Source organism: Trichoderma ghanense (genome assembly GCF_004382785.1).
Source record: "Trichoderma ghanense strain CCMA-1212 chromosome Unknown scaffold_0, whole genome shotgun sequence".
NCBI classification, from domain to species: domain Eukaryota; kingdom Fungi; phylum Ascomycota; class Sordariomycetes; order Hypocreales; family Hypocreaceae; genus Trichoderma; species Trichoderma ghanense.
Genome location: NW_027395663.1, coordinates 3,793,986 through 3,811,281, shown reverse-complemented (window position 1 = coordinate 3,811,281; position 17,296 = coordinate 3,793,986). Strand labels below are relative to the sequence as shown.

General features: G+C 50.3%; 7 protein-coding genes across 7 annotated transcripts; 2 read left to right on the top strand and 5 right to left on the bottom strand.

Moving 5' to 3' along the window:
• Positions 1-186: 186 nt before the first annotated feature.
• Positions 187-1,959, top strand: CCMA1212_001338 (Nitrate transporter; the record flags this gene model as incomplete). The annotated part of the gene is made up of 1 exon (XM_073698769.1): positions 187-1,959. The coding sequence occupies one exon, from the start codon at positions 187-189 to the stop codon at positions 1,957-1,959; it is 1,773 nt and encodes a 590-aa protein (XP_073563796.1).
• A 2,290-nt stretch (positions 1,960-4,249) lies between these two features.
• Positions 4,250-7,338, top strand: CCMA1212_001337 (Beta-mannosidase A; the record flags this gene model as incomplete). The annotated part of the gene is made up of 4 exons (XM_073698768.1): positions 4,250-4,452; positions 4,527-4,973; positions 5,045-5,553; positions 5,624-7,338. The coding sequence occupies 4 exons, from the start codon at positions 4,250-4,252 to the stop codon at positions 7,336-7,338; spliced, it is 2,874 nt and encodes a 957-aa protein (XP_073563803.1).
• A 571-nt stretch (positions 7,339-7,909) lies between these two features.
• CCMA1212_001336 (uncharacterized protein) lies at positions 7,910-8,588 on the bottom strand (the record flags this gene model as incomplete). Its single annotated transcript, XM_073698767.1, is given in 4 exon segments — positions 7,910-8,005; positions 8,017-8,082; positions 8,145-8,228; positions 8,317-8,588. The coding sequence occupies 4 exon segments, from the start codon at positions 8,560-8,562 to the stop codon at positions 7,910-7,912; spliced, it is 492 nt and encodes a 163-aa protein (XP_073563804.1). The 5' UTR covers positions 8,563-8,588.
• Positions 8,589-9,037: 449 nt separating this feature from the next.
• Positions 9,038-9,814, bottom strand: CCMA1212_001335 (uncharacterized protein; the record flags this gene model as incomplete). Its single annotated transcript, XM_073698766.1, has 1 exon — positions 9,038-9,814. One exon carries the CDS (start codon positions 9,812-9,814, stop codon positions 9,038-9,040), a length of 777 nt encoding a protein of 258 aa, XP_073563801.1.
• A 2,742-nt stretch (positions 9,815-12,556) lies between these two features.
• Positions 12,557-13,482, bottom strand: CCMA1212_001334 (uncharacterized protein; the record flags this gene model as incomplete). Its single annotated transcript, XM_073698765.1, has 3 exons — positions 12,557-12,745; positions 12,815-13,333; positions 13,396-13,482. The coding sequence occupies 3 exons, from the start codon at positions 13,480-13,482 to the stop codon at positions 12,557-12,559; spliced, it is 795 nt and encodes a 264-aa protein (XP_073563802.1).
• A 1,097-nt stretch (positions 13,483-14,579) lies between these two features.
• Positions 14,580-15,614, bottom strand: CCMA1212_001333 (4-O-methyl-glucuronoyl methylesterase; the record flags this gene model as incomplete). Its single annotated transcript, XM_073698764.1, has 1 exon — positions 14,580-15,614. One exon carries the CDS (start codon positions 15,612-15,614, stop codon positions 14,580-14,582), a length of 1,035 nt encoding a protein of 344 aa, XP_073563799.1.
• A 10-nt stretch (positions 15,615-15,624) lies between these two features.
• CCMA1212_001332 (uncharacterized protein) lies at positions 15,625-15,810 on the bottom strand (the record flags this gene model as incomplete). Its single annotated transcript, XM_073698763.1, has 1 exon — positions 15,625-15,810. The coding sequence occupies one exon, from the start codon at positions 15,808-15,810 to the stop codon at positions 15,625-15,627; it is 186 nt and encodes a 61-aa protein (XP_073563800.1).
• Between the last annotated feature and the right edge of the window lie 1,486 nt (positions 15,811-17,296).

The following is a 17,296-nucleotide window of genomic DNA, read 5'->3' as shown; positions in this document are numbered from 1 at the left end:
GTTTTTACGCAATTCTACCTGAAAGTAACCGCATTGACGTATTCCTTATGATAGCTCCGCTTGCAGCAAAATAATCAACAGCTCGCTATACCCGCTCGACACGGACCTCAGATACGTTTCGTATATACACTGGCTGGCATCTTTGGCTTCTCTACCATTACGTCATACGCAAACAAAGGAAACAAAATGGAAAGGACGTCCCTAGGAGATGAGCAAGGCAATACTTCCCGACCACCGACAACTGGAGCACGGGAAGCTAAATCACTTGAGATCTCAAAGGAGATTGTTGCCAGCGAATCACCGTCCATCGGCAGTGGATCGCATCGAACTACATACTTTTTCCGGCCAAACGTCCCTCACGCTAATACTCGAGCGAGTGAGAATGACGCGAAAGAACGCGACTCCGCATTTCGAATGTCTTCGCTATGGCGGCGAGCCGAAGTCAACCCTGTGAACGGGAAAAGCTTCACCTTTCCGCTATTTCGGATCTGGGATGATCCCTACTCCACAGCATTCTGGCTTGCCACGCTAGGATTTTTTGTGGCTTTCTTCTCCTGGTTTGCGTTCTCTCCCCTCGTGCCTGAGGCGGTCAAAGCGGATCTCAACCTTAGCCAAGATCAAGTCACCAACTCCAACCTAGCTTCTCTCGGCGGCACGGCTGTTGTGCGTCTGATTGCTGGTCCCGCATGCGATAGATTCGGGCCTCGGAAAGTCCTGGCTGCCCTCTTGATCCTCGGCGCCATTCCCTCAGGTCTGGCGGCACTGGTCACTAATATCCGAGAACTCGAGGCGGTGCGATTCTTCATCTCCATCCTCGGGGGCACCTTTGTTCCAACCCAAGCTTATACCACCACCTTCTTTGACAAGTCCATCGTTGGCACCGCCAATGCTTTTTCGGGCGGCTGGGGCAACCTGGGTGGTGGAGTGACTGTCGCTGTGATGATCGGCTTGTACCAACGATACATCAAGGCTGGTTATAGTCCTCACCTCGCTTGGCGTCTTTGCTTCGTTACGGTTCCTGTGCCATGCCTATTGCTCGTCGCCGTCATCATTCTGGTGTTTGGAAGAGACCATCCTGGCGGCAAATGGTCACAACGCCACCGGCTCGGCAGCTTGGCCAAGGAGAAAGTCCAAGTCGTTGACCGGGGGGTAGCGCACCAAGCAGAGCACATGCTCGTGGATCCCGAACAAGCATCTGCTCAGGACTCCGCCGGCTTCAAAGCGTCGGATACGGAATCCGGCACCGAGGAGCCTCCGTCTCCAGTGGTCGAAGTGGATACTGCGCAGTCGGAGCCGCTAACCTTTGCGGCGCTGCTCAAGATCCTTGCCGACCTCCGCGTCTGGTCGTGTGCTTTATGCTATCTTCTTACCTTTGGACTCGAAACGGCAATGGACGCGGCGCTCCCTGGTCTAATCAATACCCTATTTGCTAGCGAGTCGTTCACCATCACGGATGCAGCCTATGCAGCCTCCACCTACGGTCTCATGAACTTGTTCGCTCGGCCGCTAGGGGGAATTGTCTCGGACTTTCTCTACGCTCGCTTTGGGCTTCGTGCCAAGATGTACTGGCTCCTGGCCACCGCTCTGTCTCAGGGTATTGTCATGATTGGCCTAGGAGTCTACATCAACACAGACAACGCTACTATTGGCGGCGTCATTGGCTTCATTGTCGCAATTGCAATCACCGGATTCGCAGCCAACGGCGCCTGCTACTCAATCTATGGCCACCTGCGTCCCAAAAATATCGGCGCGGTGGCAGGCATCGTTGGAGCTGGCGGCAACATTGGGGGTCTCCTTTACACTTTGATCTTCAAGTACCAGCCGGGCGTTCGCCTTCCCCCATCACCAAGCCACCCACACGGATACAACTCGCTTGGGAAAAAATTCTGGATTGCAGGATTGTTCAATGCGGCGGCTGTAGTACCGATGTTTCTTGTACCGCTAGGTGATGCCGTGTAGAGTTGGCCAGACGGGTGGTTTACTAATGAAAAGTATATCTTCGCTATCCGTATTATCTGTGGTTTACAATAGTTATCGAAAGGAAAGTTGTAAATCGTTCGTTCAATACAAAGCTCTAGTTCACATCGACGGTGCGTGTAGTACAACTACTGTCCGGCCCGGTTGTTCCTGGGTGGATATCCTCCAAAGTCCATACCTGACCTATGTTTGCATTTCGCATTTCGACTTTGCAATGAAAGTTCATGTCTAATGCATTAATTAAATCAACTAGATGAGACAGATGAACACTGCTGGAAGAGGTAATAACAGCGAATTCTGAGACGCAGTCAGTTTTGAGATAAAATGGTTAATTTCATTCTTCCATTCTGATTGAGTACAGATTTTTTTTTATCTTATGATTTGCAATACTTTGCAAGAAGTCGCTTTCCACAATACAGTCAGCGTGATTTGTTCGAGCTCTTGCTCATGGTGCATTGTTTGCCAACCATTTTTTCACGGACCCAATGGCTACTACACTCCCACCACCTCAGATGTACCTCGATCTAACGCGCGTGAAGGGAAGACTATTGATTGAAGGAGGTTGCGTAAGACGAAATATGGAAAGCAAAAAGAAGCCAAAGCCACCAGAGGGAGGAAAGGCTATGGAAGGCAGTAAGTTACCTTCACCCATCTAACTGCCGCTTATGTAGGAACAAGGTGAAGAGACTATGAGGAATGAAGCCATTGTCGCGCTACTGTATACGATGTCTGGGGCTACCGAGGATGTTATTCTGAAGGCATCATGCCAGGCGGAGACCCTGGCAGGATTTCCAGGGAGAACTATCGAAGCCCTACCGTTAGACAGAGTGCAGGCCCTCTTGAATCAGTACACGGTGCCTAAATAACTCATAACGCACCCCAGTCTATCGTGGTTTGACCTGCTCCGTTCACGTCCTTATACTTTTCGCCCATATCTGTTGCGCCATTAACGTGAAGTGGTGCTAAGCACCCATTTCGCCCACGTGTTGGAAGATAGCCGAGGTATATTTTAATATCGAAGTAGTAAGATTCTGGAACTTGTACGACGTAGGATGAGTCAAGTCTTGGAGACGGACAATGCCACTTCAGAAAGCTATGTCTATCGAGTACCTTTGTCGAAATGGAGACCAAATCACTAGCATCTCATATGTAGGGTAAAGCAAGTGCCGGCTCGGGGATCATTGGGCCCCTGGTTCTCTGTCCGGTTATTCCCGTGGAATTCTCACTTGCTTGAGTCATAGATGGTAATGGCTGATGACTGAGGACCCAGCAGTACCTTCTCTTGAACTGTCGATGTTGCATGCCATGAGAGTGCCGTCGCGAATTACGACTCGACCCCGTGCCAACATGAATCTGCCAGGGCGGTGATTGATTAGATAAAGTGTTCCTCAAAAGGAAATTGAGTGCCCATGTGCAGTCAAAGAAAAAAAAAAAAAGAGAGAGAAAACAAAGAAAAGGAATTACTGTACGCAGGTTATTTTGGATCTCATGGATTCAGTGCCTGATGCTTGACACTACCAACCTTTGCCGTGGAGCTGGCGATGGTCATTTGATGTTGTGCATTAAGAACATGGGGTAACAACTTGAACACCACTTCGGCTTTTCCCCGCAACCCCGCAACACCGGGCTGCAAGCTGCAACACCCCGCATCTCCACGAAAACTTACCAACTGGTACAAGCTCACCGTTGTAAACCGCATCTCATCACACCAACTCGGAGCATGATGTAGTATGAGCCGGGATGTAGCCTTTTTACTTGCTTCTCGTGACTTGAAGAAGAGAGGATGAGGGTCATGTTGAGGCAGGTGTGCTTCGTCCAGTGCATGCCTTCGAGGTTGCTTTGCCGTTGCTTGTGCTGCCGTTGCATCTTACACCAATCGCCAAAAGGAAAGCTCGCCGCGTCATGTAGCCCCGAAGCAAATTCGGCGCCACTATGTCTCCCATCTGACCCGAATGTAGATTTTGCTCTGCCGATCACGCAAACCGGACAGCGAGTGACCAAGCGCGGAACGCACGAACCGGGGTGAGCATGGCAAAATCACCAGTCCAATGCTCAATAACCTTGAAATCAATGCAACCGTAATCACCGCTTGATGTGTTTGTGTGATGTCATCCGTTGGGCCAAACTACATCGGTTCGGGTTGCTATAAGACCGAAACCACGGCCCGCCCCTTCGCGGAAATGGCACAGTCGAAGGCCCCTTGAGCGGCGCGAACTCTAATGAGAAGAGTATCAGAACCATCTATCCGTACGAGACTGGTTGAGAAACAGCCATGGGGATCATCCCGCACGCAAAGACGGCGGGAGCAGTCGTGGCACTGTTAGCCCAGCTCGCTGCAGCAGCACCAAATATAATCGACCTCTCTCAGCAGAAGTGGACGCTCACGAGTCCGAATTTCGAAAACATAACCGTCCCCGGGAAGGTGCCGTCGCACGCCCACGTCGACCTCTATGCGGCAAATATAATTAGTGATCCGTATGTTCATGGCGTATAGAGCATGGGAGGTGTGCAGATACTGTCTAGATGAATAACAATGCAACCAATGACAGCTTGATCGAGCTCAACGACTTTGACCTCCGCTGGATCGGCAATAGTAACTGGACGTACACCAGCGAAATCAAAGGGCTGTATGACCACGGTGCCGCCAACGACTTGCTGCAAGTGCAGGACCTGACCGGGCGCAGGCAAACACCAAACGATCTGGCCAGCTATCTCGTCTTCAACGGCCTCGATACCTACGCAGCTGTCGAATTCTGTGGGAAGCACATCGGAAACGCCGACAACCAGTTCCGGCAGTGGGTCTTCGACATCTCCGACGTCGTCGCATCATGCACGGCTCCTCAGCCCCAGCTTACCGTCAAGTTCGGTGCCACTCCCAACATCTCAGCGGCCATAGCTGCGGAGCCCGGTCAAGAGACATGGCCGGATGGCGTTAACGAGGTCTATGAGATCCCCAACAGGTGGTTTGTGCGCAAGGAGCAGTCCGACTTTGGATGGTACGTTTCAATTTGTCTACTCGCATCGCTGCTCCAGGTATGTAGACTGACATCTCACCTCGAAATCGCAGGGACTGGGGTCCAGCATTCGTTCCGGTGGGCATTTGGCAGCCTGCCTATCTCGTCCAGCTCGACGGGCCAGGGTCCGTATATGTGAAGAACTCGGCTTTTGACCTCTATCGCGAAGGTCAATTAAACAACTTACCGCCAGACCAGACTGCCAACTGGATATTTAACGCCAGCGTAGACGTTGTCGGATCTATACCCGATGGAGCACAGATGAGATACACGATTGTAGACTCGGATTCGCTCGAGGAGGTGAGCAGCGGCAGCCTCCGCGATATCGAGAACGGGGGCGATGTCGTCACGGGAATTGCGACTCTCGATCCTTCGCACTACGAACTGTGGTGGCCCAACGGTCTCGGTGCACAGAAGCTGTACAGTGTGACCGTCGATATCATCTCCAACGACGAAACCATTGCATCTGTCAATAAGCGAATGGGCTTTAGAACCATTGTACTCAACATGGAGCCCATCAGCGAGCTGGAGCTGTCCCAGGGCATCATCAACGGCAGCAACTGTAAGAACCAGACTTTCATGTTTCCTTAGACCCTCCTTGGGTCGCGACCTAGACTAATCCAGAGCAACAGTCCACTTCGAAGTCAACGGTCATGTATTCTACGCCAAGGGCAGCAACTTTGTGCCTCCAGATCCGTTCTGGCCTCGTGTCACCGTCGAGCATATCCATGAGATTCTCTCCGACGTGGTGGACGCCAACCAGAACATGCTGCGTGTGTGGTCCAGTGGAGCCTACTCACCCGACTTCATGTACGACCTTGCTGATGAGATGGGAATCTTGCTATGGTGCGAGTTTCAATTCAGCGTCTCCTTGTACCCTGTGGCCCCAGCCTTTCTCGAGAATGTCCGACAGGAGGCTGTCTACCAGGTGCGAAGGGCCAACCATCACCCGTCGCTGGCGCTCTGGGCTGGAGGCAACGAGATGGAGAAGGATGAGCTGCCTGCCGTCAAGTCGCGCGCCCCATCCCAGTATGAGCGCTACTTGAGCGAGTACTTGCTGCTGTTCCTCGACACATTGCTACCCACTGTCTATGGCAATTCGCACAGCATCAGTTACATGCCTTGCAGCACCAACAATGGCTACTTGGAATTGAACTTTAGTCTGCCCATTCCCTTTGTTGATCGCCTTTACAACACCACGCCCGGGTATCTCTATGGAGACAGTGACTTTTACGATTACGATCCCTCGCACGCTTTTGACATTAACAAGTATGTTGTCGGCCGATTTGCCAACGAGTTCGGCTTCCCCTCCATGCCCAGCCTCGAGACGTGGCGTGAGGCTATCCCCGAAGATCAGCTCTTCTTCAATTCAACCATGACTGTGCTGCGCAACCATCACTACCCGCCTGGCAGCCTCACTACCAACAATACGGCTGATCCTCTGAGAGGAATGGGCGAGATGACACGGGGCGTCCAACAGTGGTACCCGACTCCGTCAAAGACCGACTCTGTCGCCAACTTTGCTGCCTGGTGCCACTCCACCCAGGTCTTCCAGGCTGACTTTTATCACACCAAGATCCAGTACTACCGCGCCGGTTCCGGGTTGCCTCAAAGGCAGCTGGGCTCGCTGTATTGGCAGCTCAACGACATCTGGCAGGCGCCGACATGGTCAACCAGGGAGTATGATGGCCGCTGGAAGGTCACTTTTTATGCGACCAAGGACATCTTCCAGCCGGTTATTATCGCTCCGGTATTCAATGTCACCACGGGCGTCTTGGAGATATTTGCCGTGTCGGACCTGTGGAGCGATGTCTCAGGCGAGGCAAGCTGGGATTGGATCGGCTACGATGGGAAGCCCGTTGGTAGCTCTGATGCATCCGTCCAGTCACAGAAGTTCACCGTCGGCCCGGTCAACTCCACAGTGTTGGCGAGGATAAATATCACCCAACTTACAAGCAGCGGCGATCTCCCGGCATCTAATGCGGTCTTGATAGCCAACATGACCGCGACTGGCACGTCACCAAACACGCAGGGCACGAAAACCTACTCGCACTCCAACTATTTCACGGCCACGCCTCTAAGCAAAGCCAAGCTAATCGACCCTGGCCTGACAATTCGCCATGACGGGGATGCCTTTAGCGTCACGGCCGAGAAGGGAGTGAGCGCTTTTACCTGGATCGCGCTGGACCCGAATGACGCCGGCGCCATTGTCACGTTTGAAGATAACGGCTTTTGGCTGCGTCAGGGGCAAAGTAAGACGATTGGATATCGTGTCCATGGAGAAAGCCCTGGCTGGGAAAGCCGTGTCACTGTGAGCAGCATCTGGAACAATACGCTGCCTTCGTGATTCAGTGGTCCCTGAGCAGTAGCATCTCACTGAGGGCTCTGGCATATCTTCCCAATGGCGGATGATTGTGAGATTCGGTGGCCCTGGACGGAAACTTCCTTGATATTAGCAAAATCGCTCAGTTGTCGCAATCAAAGGGCCCAAGATTGATGATTTATTGGTTTACTGAATGAGCTAATCTCGTAAACCTTGGAGAAACGGTCTCGTACCCCGCCTGATGATAGAAACCAATCTCGAGTGCATTGTCTTGTCGTGAAGTGCTCTATTCCTTTTGAAGGTTTGATTGTTGTCCTTGGCTCAAGGGTACTTACAGGAAAAGCGGACTTGGAATGCTACGGATATACTCTTTCGAAATTCTCATGTATAATTCCATCTATCAAAACTTCTTGGTCCACTTGAGGTCTACGAAATCAGCAGGTGTGGCAACGCGCACCCGCGAACTGCGAATCTCACAATTGGCAAGGATACCTACGTAAACGGATGCAAATTCAGAGCTACTTGAGACACGGTGCTCAGCAGCAGCCTCGTCGACCTCGACGCGAAACATGAGATAAGCCTCATTGACCCGCACCTAAGTCTTCTCGTCCTCGCGGGCGGCTGCCGTGGCCATGGAGAATGACGGGCCCTGTCCCGTAGCTGGCAGCGCAAACATTGCAATGTCGCCCCGCTAGCCCGTACAGATAGTCCATATACTGTCGGGATGATTCTGCTCCTGCAGATACTCAATGGTATCACGGTATGCGACTGTATGAGGTAGTATTAGGCAAGGCAGCACTAAGTGAAACTGCGTAAAACAGGGAGCGGACCATACAGAAGTTGGTCTCGAAAGATATGTTCATGTTTTTGCGTAGCCTCTCGGTTGTAATGTCCTTGAGGGGAACGTCTGTGTTCTCGCCACCGGCTTGTTATCCAAGCGCCGTTATCATGTCAGGAGTCTGGCCACAACGCAAGGAGTGGCTACACGCCGCAAGTGTACACATGCTGAAATGGTGGTAGCTTTCCAGCCTTGACTTGATCAACGACACTCTTCACGCCAATGTCCGAAGTAACGCTTGCTTCGACAATATCGATACCTTCGGATGTCCCGACGTTTTTGTAGAGCTCATCAGCCGAGGCTTGATTACGGACTATCGCCAGAACCTGGCGTCCAGAACGCAGAGCCCCTTTGACAGCCGCAATGCCAATGTTGCCGGTGGCTCCGACTACTAACACTCCCTCGGACATGTTGATCGTGATAGGTATGGTAGAGGCTTGGGGGGTTGAATGACGTATGTAACAGCATGGAGCTTTCGTGCTTTGCTAGTAGGTTATATATTTTTCTGTTCGTTCGATCATCTCAGTGGTCTGCATTACAGTTTGAAGGATTCAAGACGATATAGCTCAGACGGATGCATCGGTGCTCCGCGAAGACCGAGTTCCGATCAAATTACCAATTCATCACGCACATCAAGTGCCAACCAACAGATCATTAGAGAGCATGAATTGGCTGCAGTACAAAAGAGCACACAGATGGGCCTGCTGGGCGAGTGTACAGTATGGTTCCAAGGCAGAATGGGCCGAACCGAGGTCGCACTATCATCGGAGTTGGCCTTTTAACTGCATCGCCTCTTCTCTTCGCCTAGAAGCCTGATAAATACGCACTCTATCCCAACTTTCTCTGACGCCTGCCGAACGGCCCCAGCAGCTCATAGAACCTCGCTCATTCATATTGATCAGGGTCCACATCCGCGAAAGTGGTACCAACAGCAACCTCATCATACCAGATTTGACGGAAACCCTGGTTGCCAACCATATGCTTATCATCATGCCAACCGTTTGCATAAAGCCCCACGCGGAACGCAAAGACGTAGTCGTCGTTGGTTGTGGTAGGAATGTTGTAGTGCTCGTATACCTTCTGCCCATCGAACCACATCTTGTAGTAACCTGAACTATCACTGGCCCATTTGGCTTGAATAATCACTTTATGCCACTCGCCGGCGGATACGGTCGCGATGTTTCCGGTGCCGGTGAAAGAACGGCTGCAATCCGGTTGCCGATAGTTGCCGCTGACAATTCGGGAATTGAGCTGGTTGCCCTCTAGCCAGATGAGTGACGATGGCATCCAGTCGTCGTCGTCGCACCCAGCTCCAGGTCGATCGGCAATGAACTGAGCAATATTGTATGACTGCTGATCAAATTCCCAAGATGAAGATAACCGGAACATGAAACCGTAAAACAACTCGTCGCCACGCTTATATCCCTGATTGTGGTACACTTCAGAGTGGTATCGGCCTGTGTAGCCGGGGGTGTATGTTTGCTGCATCAGAAGAGCGGTGTCGCCTTTGTATGTGATGTCGGAGACTTGAAGAACCTGTCCTTTGTTCTCGGTGAGAACATAATCGAAGCCGGCGGTGGTGCCATGATTTTGGAAAGTTTGTGTTGCAGTGCTGAGTTGCAACGAGGCAAGCACAACCGCAAGGGACTTCACGATACCCATAGCTAATGCTGGATGAAACTGTACTCGCGAAGGCGGGGTCCAAGTGCTTGATTGTGCTTGAGCAGGATGAAGCCTCTATATTGGCTTTGTGGGAGATGGACGCGGATATATATGCATGGCTACTGGGGCGATATACTATCCAACATTGATCGTACGTCGCCTCGCAGCATATCCGGACCGAAACGGAGTATCGAATTGAGGCTATTGGAACAACTCACTTCGATCCAGCTTCTTATTTTGTACTAGCTACTTGCCGACCACCTATTGAAGTATCTCATATTTCTATCATTTTACCACCAATCGATATCCTGCTCATTATGAATTCATGTTATCAAAGCCAGAAGAGGATACCTTGTACAGAAATTGGTATGTGGCACGCTCCAGTCCGGTCTTAGGCTCTGACAACCGGGGATCTATCCTATTATTTCTATATCAGCCAAGTTGATTTATTGTTGTTTCGTATTTTATTGCAGCATTGAAAGTTTGATTATCGAATAGCAAATGCAGATAACTCAGTGATTATAGTGGAAATATGCATTTCCTCCGACCTGCTCATGTATAATCATGTTCGCGTGCAAGAGCTCATATACCATTTGTTGGTTCTACGCCGTCGAATCCATCTCCCGTTAGTGGCATTGGTGGAAAATTGCCAGGAATGTTCCTGATATCCTTGTCGGTATGTTTACCTTTAGCATTGCGGCTTCTGAAAACGGCAGGTTGGCATTGGCGCTTCTCGAGAAGTTCGTGTTGGTCTCAACGTGTCCCCTCTCAGAGTAAGGTACCTTAGCTTACAGCACTATTACGAAGAACTACTACTCGGTACTCCGTTCCTAAATTTGTAATGTTCCCGGGGGCGACTTCCGCATCCTGCGTAGCTTATGGAATATTGTTAATACTTTCAGTCTTTTCCTTCCTCTATCCTTCGAATTTGGAAGGCAACTCAGAGCTACCCTCCCATCAGGTAAGATTTCTCTGCATATGGCAACCGGACTGTTGCGGAATTTGCCGCACTGTGCTGGCCGTATATTTAAAATAGCAACAAGTATGAACCACGGCCACAAAACATCGCCCGCTAGCCACCGTACATGATATACCTTACGCATAGGCCATACGCTTAGGTAGTTTATACCCCATTTGGGGTTACTGGAAGGTAGGTTCGCTCCATGGTGTCGCAACCTAGTTCAGGAATCGTGCAGCACTCACTTAGGGCATCCAATTGACGGAAAGTAACAATGTCATGTGTTCTTGTGATGAAGCAAGTTGTGCGCCTGTGAAGAGATAATGTGGGTAGACAGTGTAGCCGGCACGAGATGGTACAGTAAGCATTATCTACTTGCTGCCGATGGTGCGTGACATCTGGCGATCCACAGGACGATTTCTTGACGTAGATCTTGGCAGATCCGTGGAGTCGGCAGTCAGCCTTGTGTGCCTGGCGATTCGAGATCAAAGGCATCAAGCGGGTTAGTTGATTGCCACCTAAGCAAGCCCCCGAGACAAGATTGGGCCAGACGATTGCCAGTGGATGCTATCCAAAACACCAGGACAAGCACCAATATGAAAGTTGATCGGAATGCTCTACTGTCATGAATGACCATGGCTGCGCCACGGTCAATCTCTTCTCATCATGTCAGGCTCTGTCAGCTCCCAAATTCGCTGACAACTGGTCGACCTAGTGCAAGAACTAGCAATGCAAGTATCGAGAACTGACTGTATGATAACAAACTGACCGTCCCAAAATGATCCCCACTGAGTTCGCCAGTATAAAATCCGTAACCCTATCTGTTGGAGAGACGTTGACTCGATCTCTTCCACTTCTTTTTTCCTAGACACCTCTTGAGCTTCTTCGGCGTTCACAAGGCCAATGATTCTGTACTGACTATATTGTTTCTTCTTGTCCATTCTTCCCAGGGATATGAGACATCAGCATCATGTCAGCGCAGGAGTACTACAATAGCAGCTTGACCAGCCAAAGGACGGGCCCGCAATATGGGTGCTATAGCCAAGAGCAATACGATGGGAGTTGCCCGCAGCAAGATGATCGCCAGCAATCAAGTTCTTCCAATATCCAGTTGCACACTGCCAAGGACCATTGTACTCCGTCCATTGAGAAGCAACAAAGTTAATCACATCCTTCCCACAGGTCCACGACGCTAATAGCCGTGAGCCCGCGCAAGGTACAATCGCGTTCAGGATCAAAACTCTTGGAGTGGCAAGGAATTTCAACGTCAAATCCCTCTTCTCAAACAGCAATTCTTCCATGCGACGGATTCTGGGTCCGGGGAGCTCCAGGGCGAAAATGGTGTCGGCGGTACACTCTTCGGCAGCGGTACCAGAGCTTTCGCCGCGCAGAGATGTGGATGTGTTTCGTCTGGTGCTATTGGAGGCGCATCGACGGGTACGGTTAGTTGTCACTATGATTGGACGTTTCTACAGATACGTCTTTATCCTAGTAAGTCGTCGGCAGTCGGCTATAGTATCACTCGCTATCGTGTGAATCTACCGTCTTCCGCTCCTTTTCTGGTCTCGTCTCATAATATAGAATTGCGAGATACAGACTGGACACGTGATATCCAGAAGAAACGAGAGAGGGAAGAGCATGGCACCAGCCGTCGCCATGACCATTGGCCACGCAACAGTACCTATAATCTTCTGTAACTGAAACATCTCTACATCACCCCTCTCCGTCCATTACTATTTCGGTCAAAGACGCCTCCTTCCCGAAGATTGAGACAATGCAACTATCTATAATGCATAAGGGAGATCTCTAGCCTTGCCGCTGTTGTCGCAAGGCGCAAAGTGCCACCACTTTGAGTTCCTCCGGAAGTACACCCATTTGAGAATGAAGAAAACAACAGATGGAATAGGTGGCCAGGTGCCAACCATTTCAAATGCAGCCTCGTGATTATGGACCATAAAGGGCAGTTCTATAATCTAAAGACACATATTTACTTGTTAACAACCTGCACGAATACGGAAGATGAAGATATACGCATAGCTTACCATGCCTTCTGCAGTCTGGCTTGCTTTCACCACCGCTGCAGCTGTATCCTTTGTCCATTTCGCCCAGTCTGCCTTTTCTTCGTATTGGTCAAGAGCCTTAAGTGTGTATATTTCCTCCTGCAGATGCCGTCGGAGAACTGGCATAAATGAGTCAATTATCGTCTTCAGCTTTGCCCCGTCATATCTTTCTTTGCCAGTTTTCGTATCTTGCAAATACATGGTGTACTCGTCGATGCCCCTTTCGAAGGCATGGTGTTGCTGGATATTGACATCCATGGCACCTTTCTCGCCAATGATGGCCTCAATCTCAGGAAACACCCACTTCTCCTCAGTAGTGTGGTGCCTTTGGAGGATCTGGCTCCATGCAATGGCGTAGTCAACAAATGCCGGAACGTCGGCCGGCGAGCGTTCCACATTGACGCACTGTAGATAGACGCTGTTGATGCCCCTTATCAAGCAGTTATGGACAATGATCATCTCGGCTGCCATCAAGTGGTATGGTTGGATCTTCTCTCCGGGCTGCGCAGAACAATAAGCGCTACACTCACTCAGCCCGTGAACGCTGCATAATCCAAACGTACCTCGTAGCCAAGCGACGAGATTGAGATGAGTTCGAACGGCCCGTCGGCCCACGCCCTCTTGGTGCCGCCCTCTGCCGTCGAAACCATGGCAAGTACGGCTTCTCTTTCTCTACGCCTAGTACTAAGCAAATCGCGCAACAGGTTTCAAATGTGAGAAGCAATAAGAATTCCAGTCATTCCACTCAAAAGAGGAAATTCTAGGCAGGAAAAGGGTTTTTAGGTTCGGAACACGGCAGACACAATAACAATAATCAGCTTACCTTATATACTAGTCTAGCAGGTTGACTTGTTTCGTCAAAGCTTCGTGCAGCTGTGGTATTGAGCATTGACACACACCAGAATAATTGCCACCCGAGAACAAGCATTTCGCTCCTAAAATCTCGCACGTGGCCGAATACGGAACGCTGAGATTGCCCTCATGAGTTTACAGGTAGCTAGAATGAAAATGAATACCAGTCGAAGCCTGGGTCAAGAATAACCGGAAACTGTATTCGATTTTGAGCCTGTTGCTGTCCACACAGATATTGCGATCGTGTCTATCACCAATGAACACGGGCTTGCCTTCTTCAGAAGTATCAAACATAGCTACAAGATTTTTATCCCCCGATTTTTTTTTCTCCCCTTTCTTTCCCTTGTTGTAAACGTAAGGTACAGAACCATCACGTCCTGGAGGAGATACGGTTGTTTCACGACTTCGAGGTTTCAAGCCGGCAATATAAGCTGGCCTGCCCCTGCATGTGGGCTTGTAGTACATTGTGCGCCTGCAGCTTCGGCGGGCAACACAGACGCGCTTGGAGATCCCTTCCATCCGACTGACTACAGAGCGCGGAACTTGCTATTTTGAGGTGATGGGGGAATTATATCTAAAGTAAGGTATCTAGGAAGCCAATGCAAACATGGGAGTACTGGAGGCAAACCAGCTGTACATTTCCTTATCTACCTACCTAAGGTAGGTAGTGTGGGATTCAAGGGGATGTCAGTCACGCGCACTGTCACTCAGCTCTAATAAACAAGTCACTACCGTAAGGTCAGCTACAGGAGCTCGAAAATAATCTGATTAAAATTCCGAGAAACTAATGGATCCTTGATCATCGCCCCTCGCTAAGCTGGAAATACCTCAGCTTCCTAGTCATAGACACATCGACCGTAAAGCGCAGACACGCTGTTTTCTGCAGCGAGAAGACTCAAGCCAGCGTTGGGACTGTCCAGTCAATCCATTGGCTTTGGTTTGCTGAAAAGTCGCTTTGGAAAACGGCGGTGTTTGTAGATTGGCCCAGTAGGAATTTTTGGACGAAAGCCGTGAGTTGCGATTGTTGGTTTGACGGGAACGCGCAGTGTGCGTGAGCTCCAATCTGCGAGTAGCCCATGTTGTCCGAGACACCCAAAGCTTGCCATGCCATATGGGCAGCTGTCATACAGGCAAAGCAACTTTGCGGACCGAGCCAATCAATGTTGTTGTCGATCACAAACAATCCCCTCGGCGCAATCAAGGCGGCGAGCGAATGGTGGTCAAACGGCAGCACTGGCACTTGGTTGACGTAGCTGTTGAATGTTGTGGAGAACCAAGGGTCCTCGCTAATGATCTCAGACGCAGTCTGGATATTGGCTCCTTGGGACTTCAAGTAGTCCGAGATCCTCCAGCACGCAGAGCCACCAGCGCCTGACTCCTGGGGAAGTGTCAAGGCGATTCGTTCCTCGAAGGCACCCGCGACCATTGCGCCTTTTCCATTTCGTGAACATCCCGTGACACCAATCTTAGTGGTGTCAATTCTTGCGCCTGGGGCCAGCTCAAGGGCGTCAATGACTCGGCTCACTCCCCAAGCCCACGCGGTCATGGCGCCCGCTGAGTGCGTTTTTCCATAAAGATCGTAGAACTTGCCCTGCCCGCGACTGCCAGTGTTGACTTGGGCTGCCATGTCATCATTGTTGAAGTTGATCATGGCGACCCCAGCCGGAGCTGGAAGACTGCCGCCGCCATAAGCAATGATTGCAGGGTATGGCGCTGTTCCAGAAGACGGATATGTGACGGTGACTGTGAAGGATATTGACTTTCCGGCCTCTCCACAATTGATAGTCAATGTATTTCCAGAGAAAGACGCGGTGAGAGTGCTGGGGCGACCTGGCAGACTGCCGAGCTCATATCGTTGGATTAGCTCTGACATTTCTGCCTGGCGGCACGAGAACTTGTCCTTTGTGGTAACCTTGTCTCCATTGAACATTGTAAACAGATCATTGAGTTTTGCATTGGATCTCAAGGTAATGGAACCCGGTAGCGCAGAGCATGTCGCGCCGCCTGCACCCGTACTGCTGGCTGGAGGTGTTGATGCCGAAGTTCTCGTAGCAGTAGTGCTCGTAAATGATGTCACCAGCGTTGTAGAGGCTATGGTCGATGAGGCCTGCGAGCTGGGGATACATTGCGAGTAATAAGGGCTATATGATACACAAGTCGCGCCTCCAACACAAGTTGTTGGGCCAGACCAACCAATTCCACCACCTAGGAGCTCGTGTCAGTTTCCCATGCTACAAACTTCCAGTAAACGACGGTACAAACATTGTCCCCAGACTGGAGCTTGTGCCTGGATTGGGACGGCCAAGAGAAGAAAAGCAAAGAAGCGGGTAGCCATCTTGTCACTCCCGAACGACGAGATATCGACTTGAAGTTTATTAAGATGCTTACACCTCCTTGCTGTAAGAGTTATTCCATTACCCTTTATAACTTTCCGCAGCCGTTCGTCCGGCCAAAGACATGTTCATTCTCACTGACAGTATGTCCACTATGGAATCTTGACGAACGGTCAATCTATCATACTATTCCCTCCCCAATAAGCAAAGTATCGTTGAGAGCCAAAGAACGAGCCAAGAACTATTACGACACAGCGCAATGATCCGTAAGGCCGAATGTAGGGCTGGTTGGGCAACATAAACCTCCTCGTCCGCGGCGGACAGCGGTTAAATGCAATCGGCTATTCCGCAGGAAGTCACTCGACAATACTGGTTGCTAGGAAACCCTGTGGGACCACATGGTCATGTCGCCCGTTACTTTGGTGAGATTGCAACGCCTTTTCTAATGTAGGCACTTTTCCATGTTGAAGAGCCTGAAAGGAGAGACCGGGCCTAGAGTTGGGAGACCCGGCTAAATAAGGTTATGCATCTTTATATGCTAGACTTATTAATGAACCTACCAGTTCAGGAGCCACCAAATCAAGGTACGTGTATAGACGACCCGCCTCTGTCAGCGTTCACGAGTACAGTTGACCCAATGTGGGTGATATCACAAGACTCTCAAGATGTAGCCTCCACGTCGATGTCATATGACGGTGCTGTTACCCTCCAAGGCCACACATAACGTGTGGTTTAGGTTCTATTATGAGAACGCTTAGTGCAAATGCCTATGCTAGCCATCATACGAAACCTCGAATCACATCAATTCTCAATGACACTCAAGTCTAAAAGCTGAATGGTTCTGCCAGGCTACGCAGCAAATAAATGGAATGTAATTATTTGAGCCTCTAGAAAGATGACTGCTAGTCGTTGACCAGACTTCGAGAAAATGGGTTGAAATGATGTTGAAGACAAGAAGAGGCAATTCGTTTTCGTGTACCGTGCTACCGAAGCCACGCATTCAGCCCCATCCCTCACTCAACCAACTACGTAGTAGCTTAATATTGCCATGGGCGGCAACTTCACGGGATTCTGGCTACGACGATGCTTATATGACGTGTAGATGCTACATGATATTGCCCAAAGGCCGCTGTACAGTATATTTGCCTGTTCATGAAAACTTGGATATTGGTAAAGTCGTCTCTATCACACCGAATGTCCTTGATGACTCTTGGCGAGACGAACCAGAACGCGTTCAGCATCGACAATTTGATAGCCCAGCTCAGTGACTACGATGGCC